This window comes from Mirounga leonina, unplaced genomic scaffold (genome assembly GCF_011800145.1).
Source record: "Mirounga leonina isolate KUSES-001 unplaced genomic scaffold, KU_Mleo_1.0 Mir_413, whole genome shotgun sequence".
NCBI lineage: Eukaryota > Metazoa > Chordata > Mammalia > Carnivora > Phocidae > Mirounga > Mirounga leonina.
In genome coordinates this window covers 1,217,782-1,243,969 of record NW_023270734.1, presented here as the reverse complement: position 1 = coordinate 1,243,969, position 26,188 = coordinate 1,217,782, and the positions used below count along the sequence as shown (strand labels likewise).

At 35.9% G+C, this 26,188-nt stretch overlaps 1 protein-coding gene across 3 annotated transcripts in view; it reads right to left on the bottom strand.

Annotated features, from left to right (window-relative positions):
- The window catches only part of ZNF438 (zinc finger protein 438), a 186,523-nt gene that overhangs the window by 123,264 nt on the left and 37,071 nt on the right, over positions 1-26,188 (bottom strand). Inside the window, exon 4 of one of the 3 annotated variants that reach the window (XM_034987187.1) lies at positions 11,531-11,599. The exons of the other annotated variants lie outside the window; for them this stretch is intronic. Coding sequence (XP_034843078.1) covers positions 11,531-11,599 — 69 coding nt within the window. The remainder of the gene's footprint in view (positions 1-11,530; positions 11,600-26,188) is intronic. 3 annotated transcript variants of the gene reach the window in all.

Sequence of the window (26,188 nt, the reverse complement as noted above, 5' to 3'; positions counted from 1 at the left end):
CTGAGTGCTATCTAAGACCCTACTTTCTTAAATAGTCTTTAAGTATAATGTGAAAAAAAAATGGGAAAGCCCCATATACAAGTTCCATTATTATAGAAAGGGAATGGAGCTGGTACCCACTTGAGGTCATCACATGACGAGGAGTATTCAAGATAGGCTATTAGCCTATCAGAGACTCAAAGCTATGAGTCTTTCACTAAGCAAACATTAATGAGAATGTAAGTGCCATGCCCTGTGTTACCTGATAAAGTAATGACAGGGACATCTTAGAAAGCTGACTAGTAAATAACTGGGAATGTTCCCACAAATTCAAAAAATCAAAACCAAATTAAACAAAGATAAACTTTAAATCAAAGAGCAAAAAGTCCAAAACACAACAGAAACAAAAAAGAATTTAAAACAGAAAGCTTCAAACAAGAGCAATGCAGTAAAACCAATTAGATCAATTTTGACAATAAATATAAAGGAGTTAAAATATCCTTAAAGGACAAAGGTTCTTACTAGGTTAAAAAATGAAATCTAGCTATACTCTACTTTTAGGAAATATCTAAAACACATGACAAAGAAAAAACAATATAGTAAGTATAAAGACATAGAGGGAAATATAAACTAAGGTAGGAATATTCATGTCAGCTAAAACAAAGCACATAGCAAAAATTAGGAAGAAAGTCATATTATTCTGACAAAAGGTGTAATTATCAATTGAGATGTTGACAGCAAATAATACATTAACACACATTCCAAACCAAAAACTGATATAAATATAAGGAAAAATTAATAAATTAATGATTTATATCCTTAAGCCTCTATAGACTAGACAAAAAAATTATAGAAAAGTTGACAACATAATAAATAATTCTAGTTGAAACTGTACTTCAAATTTTGAATTTTGACTTTTCCCAGGTTAACAATACAACACTGAAAAACTGATAACAATAACACTGAACCCTCATGATGCTGAGCAGGGGCGGCAGGCTGCAGCTCCCAGTCAGCCACATGATCACGAGGGTAAATAACCAATAGGCTTAAAACCATGCTGTACACATACAACCATTCTGTTTTTCACTTTCAATAGAGCATTCAATATATTATTTGTGATATTCAACACTTTATTATAACACAGTGTTTGTGTTAGAGGATTTTGCCCAGCAGGCTAATATAAGTGTTATGCATGTTTAAGGTAGGCTGGGCTAGCTATGATGTTTGTTAGGTTAGATGTATTAAATGCATTGTCAGCTTAAGATATTTTCAACTTACAATGGATTTATCAGGACATAATCCCATTGTAAGTAGAAGAAAACCTGTATAACATTTATTAATAATTAGTACCTAAAGCTTGAAAGTAACTTGAACTTTGAGAAACACTCTCCTGAATAATTATTTTAATTGAGACTGCACACTAAAATATATTGGATATGGCCAAAAAGTACACAGAGAAAAACAGAATTCTTAAATGCTTTCCTTTGGATTAATGTATAAACTTTCTGCTATAACAAAGAGATTCAGGGGCCCCTGAGTGGCACAGGCAGTTAAGTGTCCAACTCTTGGTTTCAGCTTAGGTTGTGATCTCAGGGTCACACGAGATCAAGCCCTGTGTGGGGCTCTGCTAGAGAATCTCTCTCCCTCTCCCACTGCCCCTCCTGCTCATGCTCACTCCCTCTCTAAAATAAATAATCTTTGAAAAAAAAGATTAAAAAATACAGTAGTTCAAGATAGAAAATTTCCTTTTTCATATTACAATACAGGGTGTCAGGGAAAGGTAAGATTTACGAGATCACCAAGGACATACACTGCTCTGTCATTTTCACATGACTTCCAGCTCTGCACCTAAGATGGCTGCTATACCTGATATAACATCCCAGCCAATCAGAAAGGGAAAAGAGAAAGTCTAGGACATGTGGCTTGTTTTGAAGGAGGTAACCTTATACAGTCACCTTTCAACTATTATTAGCCACAAAGCCACACCCTGCCGCAAGAGAAGCAGAGCAATGTAGTTTCTAGGTGGGCAGCCATATATACGCTCAGGTAAAATCTAGAGGTTCTGTGTCCAAAAGGAAGAATAGATTCTAAGAGACATTGGAGTATTATGCATACGTTCTAATTAGAAAAATGCAGAAGAATAATAAAACAAAACCCAGAATGAATTATATGTAACCACTTCATTTTAGCTAGATTCATCTTAGTGCCAAGGACACTACCAAATACCAATTTAAGAAGTCAGAAAAGTAATCAATGAATTCTAAGTATGCTAGAGTCCTATTCCAATACATCAAATCATAGGCTAGAAAGTATACTGAGAATTCATTTATTCTCTTTCCTTGTTTAAGGATATTTAATTCATGTATTATTGTTTTTATTGTGTATACTGATTTATCTGAATGGATTTTTCAGGTTGACTCAGTTGCAATCTTAACACAGAGGTCTCCTATTAGACAGAGTTAATCTTTTGCTAGTTAAATAACTTTCAAAATCTGTGGAATGTTATTTTAAAAACAACATCACTAGGGGTGCCTGGGTGGCTCAGTCAGTTAAGCATCCGACTCTTGGTTTCAACTCAGGTCATGATCTCAGGGCTCCGCACTCAGCACAGAGTCTGCTTGGGATTCTTTCCCTCCTCCTCTCCCTACCCTTCTGCCCCTCCCCCTGCTCGCGCACTCTCTCTCTCTCTTCTCATATATACAATCTTAAAATAAAAAATAAAACATTACTCAAGTATAGTTTATATACAGTAAAATATGTGCATTTTCATGCATATTTCAATGCATTTTACAAAGATATATCCACATGTCCATATAATCACCACCAAAACACACTCATCATGCTGAAAGTTTTCTCACACCTAATCCAGGTCTATTACGCTGAACTCTCAGCTGCAGGCAACAACTTGTCTGCTTATCATCACCATAGATTAAATTTGCCTTTTCTAACATTTCTGATGTAGTAATCCAAGGCAGTAAATGGAATCACAGAATTTGTACCCTTTAGTGTCTGGCTTATTACTCAGCATAATGTTTCTGAGAGTCATTCATGCTGTGTGTATCAGTACTAGCCCCTTTTATTGCCAAGTAGTATTCCACTGCATGGATATACCACAATGTGTTTATCTAGTCACTAGTTGATGGTCCTAGCTTGCAGCTATTATGAATAAAGCTGCTATGAACATTCATGTACAGGTGTGTGTATAAACTGATTTTCATTTCTTTGGGGTAAATATTTAGGAGTAAAATTGTTGCATCTTATGGCAATGATGTTTACCTTTATAACACTACCAAACTTTTCTAAAATAGTTTTATCATTTAACTTTCCCCATGGCTAAATATATGAAAGTCCAATTGGTCTATATCTCAGCTAACAATTGTTCTTTTTTAATTTTTAATTCTGTGAATATACAGTGGTATCTCATTGTATTGATTTGCTTTTTTTCTGAGGTCTAATGATATTGAATCCCTTTTCCTGTGCTGCACTGGCCATTCATTATTTTCTTGTGCATATTTTTTTTAACTGGGTTGTCTTATTATTAATGAGTTGTAAAAGTTCTTTATATATTCTGGTCACAAGTCATTTGTCAGGTATATATATTGTGCATATGTTCTCTCTGTTTAAAGACTACCTTTTCATTTTCTTAATGATGTCTTTCAAAGAATAGAAGTTTTAAATTTTGATAGAGTCCCATTTGTCAATTTTTCTTTTAATGTTCATGCTTTTTGTGTCCTAAGATATCTTTGCCTATCCCAAGTTCACGAATATTTTCTGTGATTTTTTTCCTTAAAGTTTCATAGTTTCAGTCTTTTGTATTTAGATCTATGATTCTTTTTTTTTTTTTTTAAGATTTTATTTATTTATTTGAGACAGAATGAGAGAGAGAGAGAGCACATGAGAGGAGGGAGGGCCAGAGGGAGAAGCAGACTCCCTGCCGAGCAGGGAGCCTGATGCGGGACTCGATCCCGGGACTCCAGGATCATGACCTGAGCCGAAGGCAGTCGCTTAACCAACTGAGCCACCCAGGCGCCCTAGATCTATGATTCTTTGCAAGATATTTTTGTACATGAAGAGGTAAGGGCTGAGGTTAATTTTTTAAAAAACATTTGGATATCCACGTGTTCTAGTACCATATGTTGAAAAGATTATCCTTTCTCCATTTAATTACCTTGGCATAATTGTATGTGGGTCTGTTTTTGGACTCTCTATTCTATTCCATTGATACATATGTCTACTTTAGACCAACACTGCTTTGATCACTGTGGCTTTAAAGAGGAAGCTTTAAAATGTAGAGGAAGTCTTGGGGCACCAGGGTGGCTTGGTTGGTTGAACATCCGACTCTTGAATTTGGCTAAGGTCATGATCTCAGGGTCATGGGATTGAGCCCTGTATCAGGATCTTCACTCAGCAGGGAAATCTGCTTGAGATTCTCTCCCTCTCCCTGCTCACAAACACACTCTCTCTCTTAAATAAATTTTTTAAAAAGTAGAGGAAGTCTTGAAACTTCCAATACTGTTCTTCTTTGTCAATTCTTTTTCTTTTTTTTTTTTAACTTTTCTAGGTCCTTTGTATTTCCATATAAATTTAAAATTTCAATTTCCAATTTTTCATTGCTAGTATATACACATACAACTGATTTTGTATATCTACCTTGTGTCCTGCAAGCTTGCTAAATTCAATTACAAATTCTAGTGGCTTTTGAGAGATTTCTCAGCATTTTCTCTATACATGATCAGGTTATGTGCAAATAAAGATGTTTTATTTCTACTCTGCCAATCTGTATGCCATTTCTTTTTATTGTCTATTACATTGGCTGGGGTCTCATCACAGTGTTAGACATAAGGAGGGGAGTGGGCATCCTTGCCTTGTTTCTTATCTTAGGGGGAAAGCATTCTAACTTGTGACATTAATGAGATTTTAGCTAGAGGTTATATGTAAATGTCTTTTCTCAAGTTGAGAAAGTTCCCTTCTGTTTTTAGTTTCCTAAGAGATTCCTTTTATGAATGGCTCTTGTGTTTGGTCCATTGCTTTCTTTGCAACTATTCACAGGACTATTCATAGTATAGCTTTTTTCCCATTTTTCCTGTTAAAGTGATGACTTATGCTAGGGGATTTTCCAATGTTAAACCAAGCTTGCACACCCAGGATAAACCCATTTTTTATATACCGCTGGATTTGATTTGCTAATTTTTAAAAACTTTTCAACTACGTTCATGAAGGATGTTTGTTCACAGTTTTCTTGTAATGTCTGTATCTTGATTGGTATCAACGTAATGCTGATGTCCTAAAATTAGTTGGGAAGTGTTCCTTCTTTCTCAATTTTCCAAATTTTTCTCCTTTAAATGTTTGATGGAATTCATCAGTTAAAACTGTATGGGACTGGAATTCTTTTGGTTTTGGTTTCTGGTTTGCTTTATTTGTATGGAAAGGGTTTTAAACTAAGAATAGAACTTCTTTAAGATATGGTACTACTCTAATTTTATTTCTTCTGGAGTCAATTTCAGTAATGTGTGTCTTCCAAGGAATTTATCTGTTTCATCAATGTTGTCAAACTTGTTTCTAGATGTTCATAATATTCCTTCTATATACTTTTAATTTCCATAGAATATGTAATAACATCCCCTCTTTCAATCCTGATATCATACTTACTAACATGTGTTTTCCTCCTTCTTTATTTTTCTTGATTAGACTACCTAGAGGTTTATTCGTCTTTTCAAAACCTGCTTTTGGTTTCCTTATCTCTTCGATTTCTGTTCTTGTTGATTATTTCCTTCCTTCTACTTACTTTGGTTTTAATTTGCTCTTCTTTTTCTAGCTTCTTAAGGTGGATATTTAGATCACTTATTTTATCCCTTTCTTCTTTTCTAATACATGTATTTAAAGTTAAATATTTGTCTGAGCACTGCTTCAGCTAAACCCCACAGATTTTTATGTGTTTTCATTCTGATTCACTTCAAGACAACTTTTAATTTTCCTGTTTTATTTATTTTTTTACCAATGTGTTAGAAGCATTTGGTGTAATTATAAATATTGAGGATTTTTCAGATATCTTTCTAATATTCATTTCTAACTTAACTGTTGGGGTCAGAGGACATACTATGCATAACTTCCATTATTTTAAAGTTAATGAGACTTGTTTTATATATTAGCATATGGTGGTCTATGTTGATGAATGTTCCACATGCACTTGAAAAGAATATATACTCTGCTATTCTTGAGTGGAATGTTTTATAAATACTAATCAAATTACAGTAGTTTACAGTGTTATATACACACATCTATATCCTTCCTGATATTTTTTGTACTTGTCCCATCAAATACTTTTATCAATGTTGAAATGTCCAATTATAATAGATTTCTCAATGTATTCTTTCAGCTCTATCAGTTTCTGCTTCATGTATTTTGACAATGTAGCATATTGGTTGCATTTAAATTTAAAGTTATTATTTCTTCTTGAAGAATTGATCCATTTATTATGAAGTGTCCGTTTTTAAACTTATTAACATCACTTGTTCTGAAGCCCACTTTGATATTAATATAGCCACTCCAGTTTTTTTATCCTTAGGACTTACATTGTATATATTTTTCCACCCTTTTTCTAACCTATTTCAAGAGTTTCTTGAGAACAACACAGCTTACTCTTACTTTTTTATTCAATCTGACAATCTTTGCCTTCTAATTAAAGTACATCATTTACATTTAATGTGATTATTGATATGGTTGTATGTAGCTCTACCACCTTGTTGCAAGTTTTCTATTTGTCCCTTCTGTTCTTTGTTCCTTTTCCCCTTTTTTTCTATCTTCTTTTGGATTATTTTTTTAGGAGTTCATTTCATATCCACCAATGGTTTCTTGTTTTTTGGGGTTTTTTTTTTAAAGATTTTATTTATTTGACAGAGAGAGACACAGAGAGAGAGGGAACACAAGCAGGGGGAGTGGGAGAGGGAGAAGCAGGCTTCCCGCCGAGCAGGGAGCCCGATGCGGGGCTTGATCCCAGGACCCTGGGATCATGACCTGAGCCGAAGGCAGACGCCCAATGACTGAGCCACCCAGGCGCCCCCACCAATAGTTTCTTGTTAAAACTCTGTTTTTCCAACCTTTTTAATGGATGCTCTCTTATTTTAACCTACCTTCAAAACACATTACACCCTCATGTCTAAGACTTTTACAACAATATGCTTCCTTTCCCCTATCCAATTCTTTGAGCTATTGTTGTCAGACATTTTACTTTTACATGTTATAACTCTACTAGACACTGTTATTATTTTTTGCTTCAAACAGTTACCTTTAAAAAAACTAAAATACAAAGAAAAAAATTCTTATATTTATCCACATATGAACCATTTCAGGGATTCTTTATTCCTTTGTATAGTCCAAATTTTCATCTGCTACCATTTCCCTTTTGCTTAAAGAAATTCCTTTAATATTTCTTATAATGTAAGTCTGCTCATCATAAGTTGTCTCAATTTTTGTCTAAAAAAGCCTTCTCCCTTATGTTTTTTCCTCCTTAATGTCCTAAAATATTTTTGTTAGTTATGGAATACTAGGTTGACCATTTTTTAGCACTTAAAAAAATGCTATTAAACTGCATTCTGGTTTGAACAGTTTCTGATAAGTCTCCTGTCTAAATTCTTAACTTTATTCCTTTGTATGCAATGTATTTTTTCCCTCTGACAGCTTTTAAAATTTTTTATCACTGATTTTCAGCAATTTTCTTATGATGCACCTTAGGGTGTATGTATCTTGCCTGGAGTCTGTTTAATTTTTGGATCTGTGGGTTTAGAGTTTACTTCAAATTGGGGGAAATTTCAGCCATTATTTAAATTTTTTTTCCTCTCTTGCCCTCCCCCCAAAATCCTGAGACACCACTTACACTTACGTTAGACTCATGGTATTTATCCTACAGGGCACCAAGTTGCTTTCATCTTTTTCAATCTTTTTTCTCTCTACCCTTGTGGTTGAATTCTCACTGTTTTCAAGTTCATTGACCTCTTCTCCCGAAAGATTTAATCTAACCCCACCTAGTTATTGAATTTTTAAATCTCTGGATGTTCCAATTTTTTTCTTTTTTTATATTTTATAGTTCACCCCTCATTATATTTATTTATATAGGCCATATTTACAATAACTGCTTTAATGTATTTGTCTGCTACTTGTACCATCTCTGTCATTTTAGGGTCTATTTTTATTGTCTCCTGGTTATGAGATTTTTCTCTTGCTTCTTTATCAAGTAATGCTTAACTGGATGCAATTTACTGTGAATTTTATGTTGCTGAGTGCTAGATTTTTTTGTATTAATTTATAGAGTGTTAAACTTCTGCCAGACAGTTAAGTTACTTGTGGATTAACATGATTTTTTTGAGGTTTGGTTTTAAACTCTTTTAGGACTTGTATAGAGGAACCTTTATTCTAGGGCTCATTCTTATGAAGAACTCGTAAGTTTTCATTCCTTACAAGTTGTCCTTGCCAGCTTCCAGGGGTTTCAGATTGAATGCACAGTGTGGTGTTCAGCCAGATCCTCAAGAACACCCCTATGCAGATTTCAGGAATTCTTTCTGTGCCCAAAACCCTCCTCTCCAGTTGAGATTTTAAATGTATCAGACTTTCCTACCTTGCCTCCTTTTTACTTCCGTCCCTGCTCCATAGTGAAAGATACTTCACTTCTAGATTCAGGTTACTGAACTTTAAAGGTTGAAAGGAAAATCGATCTCCCTTTAAAAACCTGCTTGGCATACCTTACTAAAAAAGGAGGTAGCAACATAAAGGGTGCTTATTTTATTTATACACACACACACACACACACGTATTTTAGAATTTAATACAGAAAATGCACAGATTCTGCTTCCCAATAAAGTTATGCTTAAAAGGTAGTAAATCAATAAATATTTAAAAGTAGGATTCTCTACTCCAAACCATAATTATGCATAAAAATTATTTATTTCACTACCCTTTTCTTAAAAATATTTGCCCTTTACTATTTGTGTTGGTAGATATCCTGACTGAAGTCCCTACTAAACCACTAAGTAGTTTATATATTTATTGAGAAAAAAAAATGAGCAGATGTTTTTGGAGAGGTTGAAGACAGACATGTGGGTGGCAGGAAGCAAATGTTTTGTCCAAGGCTAGGCTGTCATAAACCCAGTTTGTATCTTTTTTAAGTCAAATTTTGAGTAATAGCACAAATTTCATTTTTGAATTTTCTTCTAATTACATTTTAAGAATAACTAAGAGTCACTGAATAGTCTTTAAAAACATGATCCTTAGCCATGGATGGGACTAAGGACAGATGAGTGAGGCACCTACCTCTCCTTAGTCCCAGACCTGTTCTTAACAAACATAATATGAAGGTACTGTAATTCCTTGCTACTCAGAGTGGGGTCCATGGATCAGTATCAGCATTATCTGGGAACTTGTTAGAAAAGTAAAATCTCGGGGCCCCCCACAGACTTAATCAAAATCTCATTTTAGTAAGTTCTCCATGGGATTCATATATACGTTAAAGTTTGAACAGCAGTGCCCTAGTTTCTCTATTTCTTCTATTATTGAAGTTCTGTATTGTTTTCAATTATTTTGCTATAATAACTATTTTTCTATGATAACATTATAATGGAACCCCAGTGCACATATATATTTGTGTTCTTGAGTAATTATCTCATTAAAAGGAACACATTAAAGTGGGAATCCTAGGTCATTATGTTCTCTTTCAAATTTGAAACTTCTAAGTTGCTGTGGTCTGAGAAACCAGTTAACTGGGCTTCTTGGAATTATGAGTTAGAGAATTCACAGATCAATATAACAAGTGGTTATACACTTGAACTTGAATCCCAACTCTGACAAAACCAACCGTATAACTATGGGCAATGATGTAACCTGTCCAAGACAGTTTCCTCATCTGTTAAATGGGGATTATAATAGTATATACCTCATAGGATTGCTATGAGGATTAAGTTAACTAAAATAGATAAAGCACTTAGAATATAGTGTTATTTATGTGTTTGCAATTAAGAGGAAAAAATAGTAAATAAAGATGCTCTAAGTGAACCTGATATATTTTTAAGGTCTGAATTTTCAAACACCATCTATATGTAGTTTAAAAGCCTCTTTCTTCTCATCCTTGATTCCTGGATCTGTCCTAAGTAGATGAGTTTGACAGAGAAAAGTGTATTACATTTAAGAATTGCTTCTTCCTTTTCTTTCTTTAGTACTTCATTATTAGTTTTAAAAGGAATATGGATATATTTGTCTTCTGCTAAGGCCAGATACAAAAATTAATCTTAATTGCCAAGGTGCAAGAGGTTAAGAACCATGACGCATATGTAATGCTCATGTTACCTTTACAATAGAGGAGATACTACTATCTATCTCTCCTCCTAGGAGAATCCCTGGCTCAAGTCAAGACAAGAATATCAATAAAAGAGATAATCCAAACTCTATGTTTTGAATCAGAGCAGTAATTTTGTTTGGGTAAAGTCAACATAGTAACCAGGAAGAAAGAGCAGTCAAATCTAAAGGACAGAAATAGGTATTATGGGAAAGGAGGCAGCAAAGTCAGAAACCCAGAAAAGATAGGGAAACAAGACGAGATTCAAGGTGAAAACACGGTAAGGAGTTTAGGCCTTCCTTAGAACAGTATATTCATCATAGTGCTGATTTCATATTGGTCTGCCAAGCACCATGCTAGCTGGGGCAGGCCCCAGTGGCTACACCAAGCTGTGTCAGGCTGGAGGCAACTTTTAGATGTGCCATCCTATTATTTCGGTCCTAGCTACCAGAAGCAATCAAATATAAAGGGGTTCTTGGAATTATGAGCTAGAGAATTCAAAGATCAATATAACAAGCGGTTATATACTTGAACTTGAATCCCAGCTCTGACAAAACCAACCGTATAACTATGGGCAATGATGTAACCTGTCCAAGACAGTTTCCTCATCTGTTAAATGGGGATTATAATAGTATATACCTCATAGGATTGCTATGAGGATTTAGTATCCAGAGACCCTGAAGATTATTCTTTCTTATATCATTAATTCCAAGTTCCACAGTTCAGGGGTTATAAGAAACTGGAATTTGCATGAATAGCATTATCCAGGTCTAACTAAGAGCACTTATAACAAAATTCTCTACTACAAAATCATATTTTTGCCTTTCTAAGAGAAGATATTCAAACACAATCATTAATTCTCAAGAGCTTCTGATGTAAGGGAAACGATGGGGTGAATTTGCCATTTCTAGCAAACCCTGATCAAAAGGCTATTTCCACAAAAAAAAAAAAAAAAAAAAGGCTATTACCATATATTATTCTCTTTATTTCTGCAACTCAGCGAACTTTTTGTTCAGTAACTAAAACCTATCAGGGAATTTGTGTATGTACATTTTGTTTATTTTAGACCAAAAATTAATCAAAATAAAATCTAAATAAAAAATGGAAGAAAGAAAAATGTCTTAAAGTAATTTCCTTTAGATGGGGACCTAACCAATCTGACTGGAATCAACCTTGAAAATAGCTCTTCTTTCTTTTCAAATATTGGAAACTCCACCTAGAGGTGCTTACCTTTTATTGTTGAAAGCTTCCAATACAAATACAGGAGAATAAATCTGAGGAAGACTCGGAAAGAGTGCTCTGGAAAAAAAAGAAAGATTCTAAAAACATATAATCTGAGTTAGGAAGACCTAAAAATCAATTCTCCCATCTTCCACTCCAGCACATTTTTCCTCCACAATTTGTGGAGCCTCAACCTGATCAGCCTCAATTACACATACACTGCCAGTGCTGGAGAACTCACTTCCAGTGAAGGAGCCCAGTTTATTTGCCAACTTATTCATTATATAATTGTTGCCAACTTATTCATTATGGTGCTCATTATACTAAGCAGAAATTCTCTCTGTAATTTCTCCCATTGATTCTAGCTTTGTCTTTCTGTTGTTCTAAATCTCCAATTCCTCTTCCACTTGAAAGCAATGCAAATTACAGAAACTTGGAATAATAGAGCTGCAAAATTTCTAGTGTAACCTCACTTACTACATATATTAGAGAGCCTTGGCTATCTATGTTTGTTCTCTCTAAATCCACCTCCACTGCTATCAGACTGGGGGCTGAGCTGGTTGGAATGAGGGTGTAGGGTAGGGAGTAAGAGGGATTTAGTTGATTCCAATGGCCTTGGAGAATTTAAGGAATTGCAAAAAGGCAACTGTGGCTAGAGCACAGTGAGCAAGACAGAATGGTAGGAGATAAAGTCAGCAGGCAGAAGATGCAGAGCCTGGTAGAACATGGTGAGACTTTGGGTTTTATCCTGAGTGTAATGGGTAGTCACTCAAGGATTCTGAACAGGAAAATGACAGGAACTGTTTAACATTTAAAAAAAAAAAAAACACTTTTGCTCCTGACTAGAGAGGTGCAAGGAGGAGATAAGGAAGGCCAGTTACAAGGCTGTTGCTATCATCCAGGTAACTTACGATGATGATGATAGGTTATATTATATTAGGGAAGTAGTGGGTAGCGGCAATACAGGGGTATTTGGGATACATGTTGAAAGGAGGATATATAAGCCTTATTAATGCGCTGGACGTGGGTTAAGAAGGAAAGAGAAAACTCAAGATGGCCTCTAGTTTTTGGCCTGAGCAACTTGTGGACCATTTACTGAGATTAAGAAGAAGGAGGGCAGGAACACATTTGGGGAGAAGAGTCCAAGAGTTTTATTTCAGACATGCTAAGTTTGAAATGTTTATTAGACTTACAAATAAATGTTGACTATTCAACATAGATATGAGCCTGGAGCTCACAGGAGAGATCAAGGTAAAGAATAAATCTGGGAGAACAGAAGGCATTTAAAGCAAGGGGTCACATGAGACCACATAGGGAATAAATACAGAAGGTGGCCAAGGTCTAAGCCCTGAAGAATGACAACTTCTGGAGACCATGAAGAAGACAAGATAGCAAAGGGGACTTTGTAATTTTATGTGTATTTTATGCTTTCAAGTGTAAGAGAGACTGGAGATTTAGAGCTACAGAAAGATACAGCTATAACTGATGGGGAGAAGTTACAGAGAGATTTCTGCATGGTGTAATGAGCACTTTCATGAATAAGTTGGTAAGTAACTCTTATTCTTCTTCAAAAAACAGTTAGAATTACAGTTAACCCTTGAAAAACACGGATTTGAACTGCATGGATTTTGGGATGCCTGGGTGGCTCAGTCGGTTAAGTATCTGCCTTCGGTTCAGGTCATGATCCCAGGGTCCTGGGATGGAGTCCCACATCAGGCTCCGTGCTCTGAGGGGAGCCTGCTTCTCCCTCTGCCTGCCACTTCCCCTGCTTGTGCTCTCTAACAAATAAATAAAATCTTTAAAAAATAAAAAGAACTGCATGGATTTTTTTGATACAATACTACACTCTAAATGTATATAATAACATTTTCTTTTCTCCAACTTACTGTAAGAACACAGTATATAATATATATAATGTACAAAATATGTGTAAATGAACTGTCTACATTATTAGCAAGTCTTCCTGTCAACAACAGGCTATTTGTAGTTAAGTTTTAGGGAAGTCAAGTTATATGTGGATTTGACTATGGGGTGGAGCAGGACCCCTAAAGCCCACACTGTTCAAATGTTAACTGTATTTTATATGTACAAAGTTCACAGCCACCCATCATAATCTTCAAAAACCACCTTTCAAAGTCACGTGCCTACTCTATTTCTGACTCCTGCCCTATTGACTGAGTCTGGATAGCTGCATTTCACGTGTCAGCTGTTCAATTACCACATCTCTGGCCTCTGGCCTATATCCTGGCTTCTGGATCCAAATTTTCACACCAACTAACAACTCCTAGTTGCCCAACACTGACCAGGAGGCATGCTGAGATCATGTTCCCCAGAGCTGCCAAAAGTTCTTGGCTTATGATCAATGAAGCACACAATGAGTGAGTGTTCAGCAGTAATCAGGTGACAGTGAACAACTGACATGTTAGGGAACCAAAGAATGAGCCAGATCAAGGCTGGAACAGGGAGCAAGAGGTTGTACTCCAGGCTAGTCACCCCAGGGCAATCTGCTCTAGGTCACCCAGTGTGATCAGACACCCTTTTCCCCCAGAAGAACTGAAGTACTCTGAAGTTTACCACGTATCCGTGGATTAAGGATTTCCTGGAAGCTGGTAACATTATGAACCAAACAGCAGGTACTGCACACCATGGGTACCTGTTCTTTCTGCACCAAAGCCTCAGGGTTAGCCTGGAGACATCTGTTACTTTCCCCGCCACATCTATAAAGGGAATTCCAAACTATTTTTGTATTTGTGAAGATTAAATGAAATCACTGTAAGTGCCTTGTACACAGAAAGTGCTCAATACATATTAGCTATTCTCATTTATACTTTAGATGACCACAAAATGACAGTCAGCTGAATGATAAAGTATGTCTCTAAAAACATCACTTCTAGGGTGGCTCTTCTAGCACAAAAGAGTAATAAAAGAGGTTTTCTGTTTGTTTTTTCTGCATGAACTATTACATGATCAAGGAATTTAAACTTGTCCTGAAAAAGCTGTCTTCCATTTTTCTGAACTTCCCTACCAAGATTTGGCAAAATTATGTTACACAACTAAGAAGTAAAGATGTCAATTCTACTAACATGGGGTAGATAACACCGATTCTGAATAAATACCATCAAACAAAACAGAAATCTCTTAGCCTAATAATTATGCTGCAATAGTCACTCAGGCCTGTTGTTGTTTTAAATGTTTATATCCTTTAAGTATAATATATATCTATTTCCCTTTATGAAATTTAAGTTTAACTAAAATCATTAAAGCTGGCAACAGAAGCAGGAAACCATTTATAAGACCAGCACGGCTATTTTACTTTTATTAATGAAAAGTTATGTAATAGTTTCAGCAAACTACAGAGTTCCATTCTTGTAGTCTTTTAATATTTATAGAAATTTAAAAGTTATACAGCTAGAGTTCACTTTTGAAACTGAGAATTTCTATTATCTGACAGCAATCAATTATTTTAGCTCAATTACAGAAATGGCTATTTAAGAGTTATGTTCATCTTTATTCATACTCCTTAACAATAGGTCAACTGTGTCTTGTACTTGACCTAGAAGCTCACATAGGTGTAACTGAACAAGACTACACTGAGAGGGTCTCAATTCCAAACTGGAGGCCCATCACTGGCCTTTTGGCCTCCAACAGGACATTAAAGCAAAGAGAAGAAAAAGAAAAAAGCAGGGCATGGGGAAAGTGCTTATGTTAATACAAAGTGCTGTACTAAACTACCGAAGAGCATAGAAGCTCCTTAAAAGAATCAAAGAGCAAGTCTGTAATCAGGTATAAGGAGATGGTCACAAACACCATGCCAATATCCAAAAACTGAAATCCCACGCCTCCTATGAACTGAAAAATGAAACCTATAGTCACATATTCCCTTGCATCTCTATTCATGGAATCTGGATTTTTTAAAAGGTAACAATTCTGATTTTTCAAACTATTACAGAGAAAAGCTACTTCTAAACTATAATTTTCAAATAAATCAACCTTGATTTTTTCTACTTTAAGTGAATTTTTATTTGGGAATAATTTTAGATTTACAGAAAAGTTGCAAGGATACTATGGAGTACCTATATATCCCTCACTCAATTTTAACATCTTACATAATCATGGTTTTGGCAAGACTAAGGAATTAATGTTGATATACTGCTATTAATCAAGCCGCACACTTTATTTGGATTTTACCTGCTTTTCCACTAATGCCTTTTTTCAGTCGCAAGACCTAATCCAGGTACCACATTGCATTTACTGACTTTTTTTTTTTTTTTTTTTAGTGCTTTTAAGTTCTGGAACACGCCAAACTTGTGTGTCTTATTAAATGTCTTCATTATAAATATGACAGAAAATAACCCTCAGCTTCCTGGAAAATATGACTTATCGGATCCTAGAGAAATGTTACATTAAGATTCATATAAATATGGTATTTCTACTAATGCTTTACTGAAGAGAAAAAGAGGTAAGTCACTTTGTCAGGAACTTTGTCAGGAACCTATGAGATCAAATTATTTAATGTTTCAGAAATATCTCTGCAAAAAATGCTTGTCACCTGTCTCCCAAGGTTCTGGTAAAGAGTCATAAGACATAGAGTAAATCCTTTTAATTAATTCTGTAATAGAATGTAAAGTATTATTACAATCATATTCAAATAATCCATTTTTATCAAACATGTAGAAACTGCCTTCCATTCATTCCCAAATTTCATTTTTAATCACTGTATATTTTTATTAAGATAACAAAGGAACTAATTTAAGGGAGAATAATTTGGGAAATTTATTACATGTCTTTAGTTTAAAAGTGAAGGCATGCAAAATTTAATAAAAGTTTTAAGATGAATAGAAAATGTTCTAGAAAAAAAGAAATGCCAAATGAATGAAACTGACTAGGAAGAATGTTTCACATTCTTTTCCACGTACATAATGATAAGGAAATTACTAAATAGTCACAAACAAGTGAATCATATTGAGGCCATAGCCTTTTGATGGGACAGTAGTAATCCAGAGTTTGGAGTTACGAGGTTTTTGAAAAAATACATGTCTAGTAAAGTGTCCACGTGTGTCAGTTTGCCTGAGACAGTCCCAGCTTATGCCTGTTGTCACAGCGTCCCACTAAATTTATTATTTCTCTTAGATTTTTCTTATTCTGGTGATTTTGTTGTTGTTGTTAATGGTAGCAATATAAGCCTGGATTTTCACTTTTAGGTTCTGCCATTATCTTGTTGAGCAGTATGAGATGCATGTGCAGAGAACCCAGTTGCCAATTTAACACGTGGTTAAATCCAAAAGACCTTGAGCAGTAACCCATCTCTGGATGGGCTGTAACTGATACCTCAATCTCAAAGACAATACCCAAGCCACTTGCAGAAAAAAAAAAAAGCCCACTCAGACAGGAATAGCTAGAGACAATTAACTCCTTCAGTCTTGCGTGGAGGTAGAAGAAATATTTAATGCAGCTGCCCCTGCTTATAACTAGCTCAAAGACCAATTTAAGAAGAGCAGATGGAGAGCTTTTACCTATTACTCTATAAAGCATGACTTTTCATTTAGATCAAATGACTGTTCTTTAAATTGATCTCTCTCAATTCTAATTACAATTTATCTTGTTTACACAGTTAAGGGACAGCTGTTACTGTTGGTTCTGTTAACAGAAGAAATTCACACTTAAATGATGCCAACTTTCTATTGGTATAAGGAGATACATCAAATGGAAAACTCAGTTAATTCCCCTTTCTTTTCTTAACTGGTTTAGAGAGTAATTCAATAAAACAATATGCATACAAATATACTGTTGGGTTAATAACACAAATTTTATATATTTGCAGTAACAACATGGACAAAGTAGATGGGAGGAAAGCTGTATTAGAGTAAGGAAATAACACCAAATGGAAACTCAAATCCATAGAAATATAAGAAGAGAATGAAAAATAGAAAGGCTAACATAATTAACTCTATTAATATGTATTTGCTCTCCTTTCTTCTCTCAGCTTCTATAAAAGACAGAAGATTAGGGGCACTTGGGTGGCTCAGTCAGTTAAGTGTCTGACTTTGGCTCAGGTCATGATCTCAGGATCCTGGGATTGAGCCCAGCACAGCAGGCTCCATTCTCAGCAGGGAGTCTGCTTGTCCCTTTCCCTCTCCCTCTGCCCCTCCCCTCATTTGTGTGCTCTCTCTCTCAAATAAATAAATAGATAAAAAATAAAAGACATGAAATTATATAAACTGAAAATTATAACAATATACTGTTGGGTTTCTACAACATATAGACATAATACATATAATAATGGTAGCAAAAAGTGGGGAAAGAGAAAAATGGAGCTATACAGGAGAAAAGTTTATTTTGCTGAATATAAGTAAAAATGAGAATTAGATTCTTCTAAGTTAAAATGTATATTGTAAAACCTAGAGCAGACACTAAGAAAATAACTGAAGATATATAATTTAAAAATGATTAAGGGACTCAAAATATCACACTGGAAGATATTCACTTAATTCAAAAGAATTCACTTAAGTTTAAAAGAATTCAAGAGAACAAAAAAAGCATGAGACCAGAGATCATCAGATTATATTTTTAAAAATCCAATGATAGTTGACCCTTGAACAACATGGTTTGAGCTGCACAAGTCCATTTAATGTGGATTTTTTCAATAAATACGGTATAGTACTGTAAATGGATTTTCTCTTCCTTATTATTTTCTCTTTTTTTTTAATATTTTATTTATTTATTTATTTGAGAGACAGGGAGAGCACGAGCAGTGGGGAGGGGCAGAGGGAGAGGGAGAAGCAGACTCCCCACTGGGCAGTGAGCATGACATGGAGCTCGATCCCAGGACCCTGAGATTATGACCTGAGCGGAAGGCAGATGCTTAACTGACTGAGCCAACCAGGAGCCCCCCTTATGATTTTCTTAATAACATTTTCTTTTCTCTAGCTTACTTTATTGGAACATATATCCACATACAACATATAACACACAAAATATCTGTCATTGACTGTTATGTTACTGGTAAGACTTCTGATCAACAGTAGGCTATTGGTAGTTGAGTTCTGGGGGAGTCAAAAGTTATACCTGGATCTTCAACTGTACTGGGGGTCAGCAACACAACCCCTGTGTTGTTCAAGGGCAACAGTGTCCCTACAGGAGACATATTTTAGGTTCAAAGATTCAAACAGGTTGAAAGTAAAAGGAAAAAGACACACTACACAAAGAGGAACCATAAGAGAATCAGAAAAAAACAAACTTTAAGACAACAACGAGAGAATCAAAGGAATAAACAATTCAAAAATGATAATGGAAGGTGTCATATCCTCTTTGAATAACAGATGGACCAAGAAGGAAATCCACAAAGAAACTGAGGATTTGAACAAAACTATAGGCCAATGAGACCTAACAGACATCTATAAAACATTCCACCCAATAACACCACAATACACATTCTTCTCAAGTGCACATGAAACATTCACTAAAATAGACCAATTCAAGGCCATGAACAAGTCTCAATAATTTAAAGTAATTAAAATCATGCAAAGAATGTTCTGTGATCACAATAGAATGCAGTTAGAAATCAGAAGGAAATTTTGGAAGTTCACAAATATGCGGAAATAAAACAATACACTGCTAAATAACCAGTAAGTCAAAGAAGACCTCATAAAGGGAATAAGAAAATTCCCTGACAGGGAGCCTGGGTGGCTCAGTCAGTTAAGCGACTGCCTTCGGCTCAGGTCGTGATCTCAGGGTCCTGGGATCGAGCCCCGCATCGGGCTCCCTGCTCAGTGGGAAGCCTGCTTCTCCCTCTCCCCCTCCCCCTGCTTGTGTTCCCTCTCTTGCTGTGTCTCTCTCTGTCAAATAAATAAATAAAATCTTTAAAAAAAAAAAAGAAAGAAAGAAAATTCCCTGACATGAATGAAAATCAAAACAACATACCAAAACTTATGGGGTACACCTAAAGAAAGCAGTGCTTAGAGTAAAAGTTACAGCTGTAAATGCTTATATTAAAAAAGAAGAAAGATCTCAAATGAAAAACCTAAACTTCCATTTTAAGAACTGAGAAAAAGAAGAGCAAACAGAAAAGCAAGTAGAAGGAAGGGAATAATAAAGATTAAAGTGCAAACAAATGAAATACAGAACAGAAAAACGAGAAAGAAAATCAATGAAAACAAAAGCTGGTTCTCTGAAAAGATCAACAAAATTGACATATCTTTAGCTGGAGTAATCAAGAAAAACAAAATGAAGGAACACACAAATTGCCAGAATCCAGAATGAACAAAAGAACATTACTATTGACCTTCCAGAAACAAAAGTTGTTATAAAGGAATACTATGAACAACTGTACATCAATTGAATACGTGGATGAAGAGAACAAATTCTTAGAAAAACAGAAACTACTCAATTGAGTGAAGAAAAAACAGAAACTCTGAATAGGCCTATACCAAGTAAAGAGATTGAGTTAGTAATTAAAACACTTCCAACAAATATAAGTGCGGACTCAGAGGGCTTCACTGGTTATACATACATATATACGTATATACATACACATATATACACATATATAATGTACATACATATACACATTTATATATATGTATATAAATGGAGATAACACTTCTACAGGTCAATATTACTGATACTAAAACTAGACAAAGACATAAGAAAACTAAAGACCAACATTCTTTATGGATATAGATGCAAAAATCCTCAACAAAATACTAGCAAAGCAAATCCATCAATATGTAAAAAGTATTAAAACCATGACCAAGTGAGTTTTACACTAGGAATGACAAGTGGTTCAATACACACACACACACACCCCCAATGAATATTATATTAACTAAATTAACTAATACTATATTAACAAAATTTTTAAAAACTACATGATCATATCAATAGACACAGAAAAAGCATTTGCCAAAACCAACACCCTCTTCTAAAAAGCACTCAACAAACTAAGAATAGAAAGGAACTTCCTCAACCAGACAAAAGACATCTACAAAAAATTCAAAACTAACATCATACTCATAATGAAAGACTGAATGCATCCCTCCTAAAATTAGAAACAAGAGAATTGTGTCCTATTTCTTACTACTTCTACCAAACGTTTCACTGCAAGTTCTAGCCAATGCAATTAGGCAAGAAAAAACAAACAAATAAAAAGAGAAACAAAAAAAAGCATCCAGATTGGAAAGGAGTAAATATAACCATCTCTGTTCATAGATGACATAATTTTGTATACAGAAAATCCTAAGGAATCTACGAAAAAGAAAAAAATAAAGCTTTTAGAATAACCAACCATATTTAACAAGGTTGCAGGATACAAGAATACACAAAATTATTTTTTTCTATACAACAGCAATGACCAACCCAAAAATGAAATAATGAAATTAAGAAAACAATTCCATTTATAATCACATCAAGAAGATCAAAATACTTGGAATGTATTTAACAAAAATAGTATAAAACTTGCACACTGGAAACTACAAAATACTATTAGAAGAAATTAAAGACAAATAAATGGAAAAACATGTCATGTTCATGGACTGTTAAGACTTAATATCGTTAGGATGTTAACACTTCCAATATTGGTCTACATATTCAGCACAATTCTTATTATAATCCAAGCTGCCTTTTCTGCAAAAACTGAAAAACTCAGCCAAAAATTCACATGGATATGCAAAAAACCCCAAATAGCCAAACAATCTTAAAAAATGGAAAAAATAGTTGGAAGACTCACATATCCTAATTTCAAAACTTACTACATAGTTATAGTAATTGATACAGTATGGCACTGGCATACAGATAAGCACGTAAAACAATGGAAAGAAATTGAGAGTCCAGAAATAAATTCTTACATTTATGGTCAATTTTGATAGGTCATCATCCAAAACAATTTAATGGGAAAAATATAGTCTTTTTTAACAAATGGTGCAGGACAACTGGATATCCACAATCAAAAATATGAAGCTAGAGTTCTTCTTCCTTACACCATACACAAAAATTAACTAAAAATGGATCACACTGGGCTCCTGGGTGGCTCAGTCAGTTAAGTGTCTGCCTTCAGCTCAGGTTATGATCCCAGGATCCTGGGATCAAGACCCATGTCGGGGCCCCTGCTCAGCAGGGAGCCTGCTTCTCCCTCCCCCTTTGCCCCTGCTCATGTATGCTCTCTCTCTTGCTCACTCTCTCAAATAAATAATCTTTAAAAATAAAATTAAAATGGATCACAGACATCAATGTAAATGCTAAAACTATAAAACTCTTAGAAGAAAACAGCAGAAAATCTTTGTGACCTTGGATTAGACATCGTTTGTTAAATACCATATCAAAAGTACAAGTGACAAAAAGAAAAAAACAGATAAACTGGGCTATCTCTAAATTAAAATCTTTTGTGCTGTAAATGATATACTATCAAGAAAATGGGGGGAAAAAACAGAATGGAAATAAATAATTGTAAATCATATATCTAAAAATAAACTGTAATCAGTAATAATGAACTCTTCTAACTCATTAACAAAAAGTGAACAATTAAATTAAATAATAAACAAAAGGTTTAAATAGACATTTCTCCACAGATTTACAAATGTCTAATAAACACATGAGATGATGCCCAACATCATTAACCACTGGGGAAATGCAAGTGAAAACCACAATACATTTTTAATCAATTTAATATTCAGTGAGACAACACTCCATAGCTAGTCGGATGGCTATAATCAAAAAGAGAAATAGCAAGTATTGATGAAGATGTGGAGAAATTAGAATCCTCTACATTACTGGTGGGAATGAAAAATGGTGCAGCCAATTAGAAAAACATTTTGGCAGTTCCTCAAAAGGTCAAAACATAAAGTACCATTTGACCCAGCAATTCCCACTACTAAGCAACTACTCAAAGTAAATGAAACATACATCCACACAAAAACTTGAACACAGGGGCTCCTGGGTGGCTCAGTCATTAAGCGTCTGCCTTCGGCTCAGGTCATGATCCCAGAGTCCTGAGATCGAGCCCCGCATCGGGCTCCCTGCTCAGCGGGGAGCCTGCTTCTCCCTCTCCCACTCTCCCTGCTTGTGTTCCTGCTCTCACTGTGTCTCTCTCTGTCAAATAAATAAATAAAATCTTAAAAAAAAAAAAAACTTGAACATAAATGTCACAGCAGCATTAATCATAATAGCCAATAAGTGGAAACAACCCAAATGTCTGATGAACGGATAAACAAAATGTGGTATATCCATACAATGGAATAGTATTTGGCAATGAAAAGGATTAAAATATTAATATATGAATGAATCTCAAAGGCACTATACTAAGTGAAAGAAGTCAGACACAAAAGACTACACACCGTATGATTCAATTTACATAAAAAACCAGAAGAAGGGGGCGCGGAGCAAGATGGCGGAGGAATAGGAGACCTGGATTTCGTCTCCTCTCAGGAATTCAGCTGGATAGGTATCAAACCATTCTGAACACCCACAAACTCAACAGGAGATTGAAGAACAGAAGAGCAACAACTCTCTCATCAGAAAAGCAACCACTTTCTGGAAGGTAGGACGTGCGGAGAAGTGAATCCGAGGCGATATTTGGGAGGATAGACGGCGGGGGAGGGGCCTCTGTCGGCTGCTTCTGGCAAGTGATAGAACCACGGAGCACACAATCGGAACTTTTAAAAGTCTGCTCCGCTGAGGGACGTCACTCTGGTGGCTAAGCGGGGGGTGGAACCCTCCGGGACAGTGTGGTCTCAGGACCCTCAGGGTCACAGAAAGACCAGGGGTGCCTGAGTGTGGCAGACCTCCCAGGTAACGGAGCAGGGAAGCCGGCTGCAGAGGCGGAGCCCAAGCGCGGGCTCTCAGCTCGGGGTTGCCATAAACCGTGATCCGTGGCACAGTCGGGCCCCTGCTCCTCCAGCAGGGACCCAACAAGCAGCAGATCCGGGGAGACTCACCTTCTTCCCCGGGAGGAGCGGCGTGGGAGTGCACCGCAGGGATCTGCTGGGTTTGGAGACTCCACCCGGGGTCGGGTGCCAGAGATAGAAACGCGCGGTCACAGGCCGGGTGAGCACAGAGTGCAGCCGGAGACCGGGGAGATGGGAGTGACTGACAGCTTTTCTCTGGGGGCTCACTGAGGAGCAGGGGCCTGAGTTCTTGGCTCCTCCGGGGCGGAGATTGGGAGGCCGCCATTTTCACTCTCCGCCTCCAAAGCTGCACAGAAAGCTCGCAGGGAACAAAAGCCCCGGAGAGCAAACCCGAGCAGATTACTTAGCCAGGAGGGGGCAAGGGCGGGGCAATTCCGCCTCCGGCAAAGACATTTGGAAACCACGGCAACAGGCCCCTCCCCAGAAGATCAGCGAGAACAGCCAGAACCAAGTTTACCAATCAATGAGAACGGCAGAACTCCAGCACTAGGGGACTACTGCACATAGAATTCATGGCTTTTTTAACATGATTCTTTAGTCTTTTAAAGTTAATTTTTTTAACTGTCTTTTTGTCTTTTTATTTCTTTTTGAATTTTTCTTTTTCCCTTTTTCAACCAACATCTTATCGATCCCTTTTTTAAAAAAAAAACATTATTATTTTTCATTTTTAGTCATATTCTATCCCTTCATAGTAGTTACCCATATTTTTGGCTTATATATATAAGTTGTTCTCTCTTTAAAATTTTGAGATAGTTTCTTCTAACAGATTAAAATATACCCTAAATCTCTAGTATATGGTGTTTCCTATTCCTCTGCCTGATCACATCCTCTCCCTTTTTTTTCTTTTTTTCTTTTTTTAAATCCTCTTCTTTCTTTTTTCAAACAACTTCTTATCAATTCCTTTTATAAAATTCTTTATAATTTCCATTTTTACAGTCATATTCCATCCCTTCATCATATCAACCCTTATTTTTGTACATATATGTTTTTCTTTCTTTAAAATTTTGGGAGGCACTTTCTTCTAAAAGACCAAAATACACCCCAAATCTAGTGTGTGGCACTGATCTATATACCAGCCTGATCATATTTGATCACATTCTGGTTTTTTTTGTTGTTGTTGTTGTTTTGTCTTGTTTGTTTTTGTTTTTATCTTTATCTTTTTCTTTTCTTCTTTTTCTTTTTTCTCTCTTTCCCTTTCTTATCCCACTGCTTCAGGTCTTTTCTGATTTGTTTAGAGTATATTTTCTGGGGACGTGGTTACTCTGCTAGCATTTTGTTCTCTCATTAATCTATTCTCCTCTGCACAAAATGACAAGACGGAAAAAATCACCTCAACAAAAAGAACAAGAGGTAGTACCGACTGCCAGGGACCTACTCAATACGGACATTAGTATGATGTCAGATCTAGAGTTCAGAATCATCACTTTAAAGATACTAGCTGGGCTTGAAAAAAATATGGAAGTTATTAGAGAAACCCTTTCTGGAGAAGTAAAAGAGCTAAAATCCAACCAAGTAGAAATCAAAAAGGCTATTAATGAGGTGCAATCAAAAATGGGGGTGCTAAGTGCTAGAATAAATGAGGCAGAAGAGAGAATCAGTAATATAGAAGATGAAATGATGGAAAATAAAGAAGCTGAGAAAAAGAGAGATAAACAACTACTGGATCACGAGGGCAGAATTCGAGAGATAAGCGATACCGTAAGACGAAACAACATTAGAATAATTGGGATCCCAGAAGAAGAAGAAAGAGAGAGAGGGGCAGAAGGTATAATGGAGCAAATTATAGCAGAGAACTTCCCTAATTTGGGGAAAGAAACAGGCATGAAAATCCAGGAAGCACAGAGAACCCCTCTCAAAATCAATAAAAATAGGTCAACTCCCCGACATCTAATAGTAAAACTTACGAGTCTCATAGACAAAGAGAAAATCCTGAAAGCAGCTCGGGAGAAGAGATATGTAACCTACAAGGGTAGAAACATTAGATTGGCAACAGTCCTATCCACAGAGACCTGGCAGGCCAGAAAGGACTGGCAGGATATATTCAGAGCACTAAATGAGAAAAATATGCAGCCAAGAATATTATATCCAGCTAGGCTGTCATTGAAAATTGAAGGAGAGATAAAAAGCTAACAAACAAAAACAAACAAACAAAAACTAAAGGAATTTGCAAACACAAAACCAGCCCTACAGGAAATCTTGAAAGGGGTCCTCTAAGCAAAGAGAGACCCTAAAAGCAACATAGACCAGAAAGGAACACAGACAATTTACGGTAACAGTCACCTTATAGGCAATACAATGGCACTAAATTCCTATCTTTCAATAGTTACCCTGAATGTAAATGGGCTAAATTCCCCAATAAAAAGACACAGGCTATCAGATTGGATTAAAAAACAAGACCCATCAATATGCTGTCTGCAAGAGACTCATTTTAGACCTAAAGACACCCCCAGATTGAAAGTGAGGGGGTGGAAAACCATTTACCATGCTAATGGACACCAAAAGAAAGCTGGGGTGCCAATCCTTATATCAGACAAATTAGATTTTAAACCAAAGACTGTAATAAGAGATGAGGAAGGACACTATATCATACTTAAAGGATCTATCCAACAAGAAGATCTAACAATTGTAAATATCTATGCCCCTAACATGGGAGCAGCCAATTATATAAGGCAATTAATAACAAAAGCAAAGAAACACATCGACAACAATACAATAATAGTGGGGGACTTTAACATCCCCCTCACTGAAATGGACAGATCGTCTAAGCAAA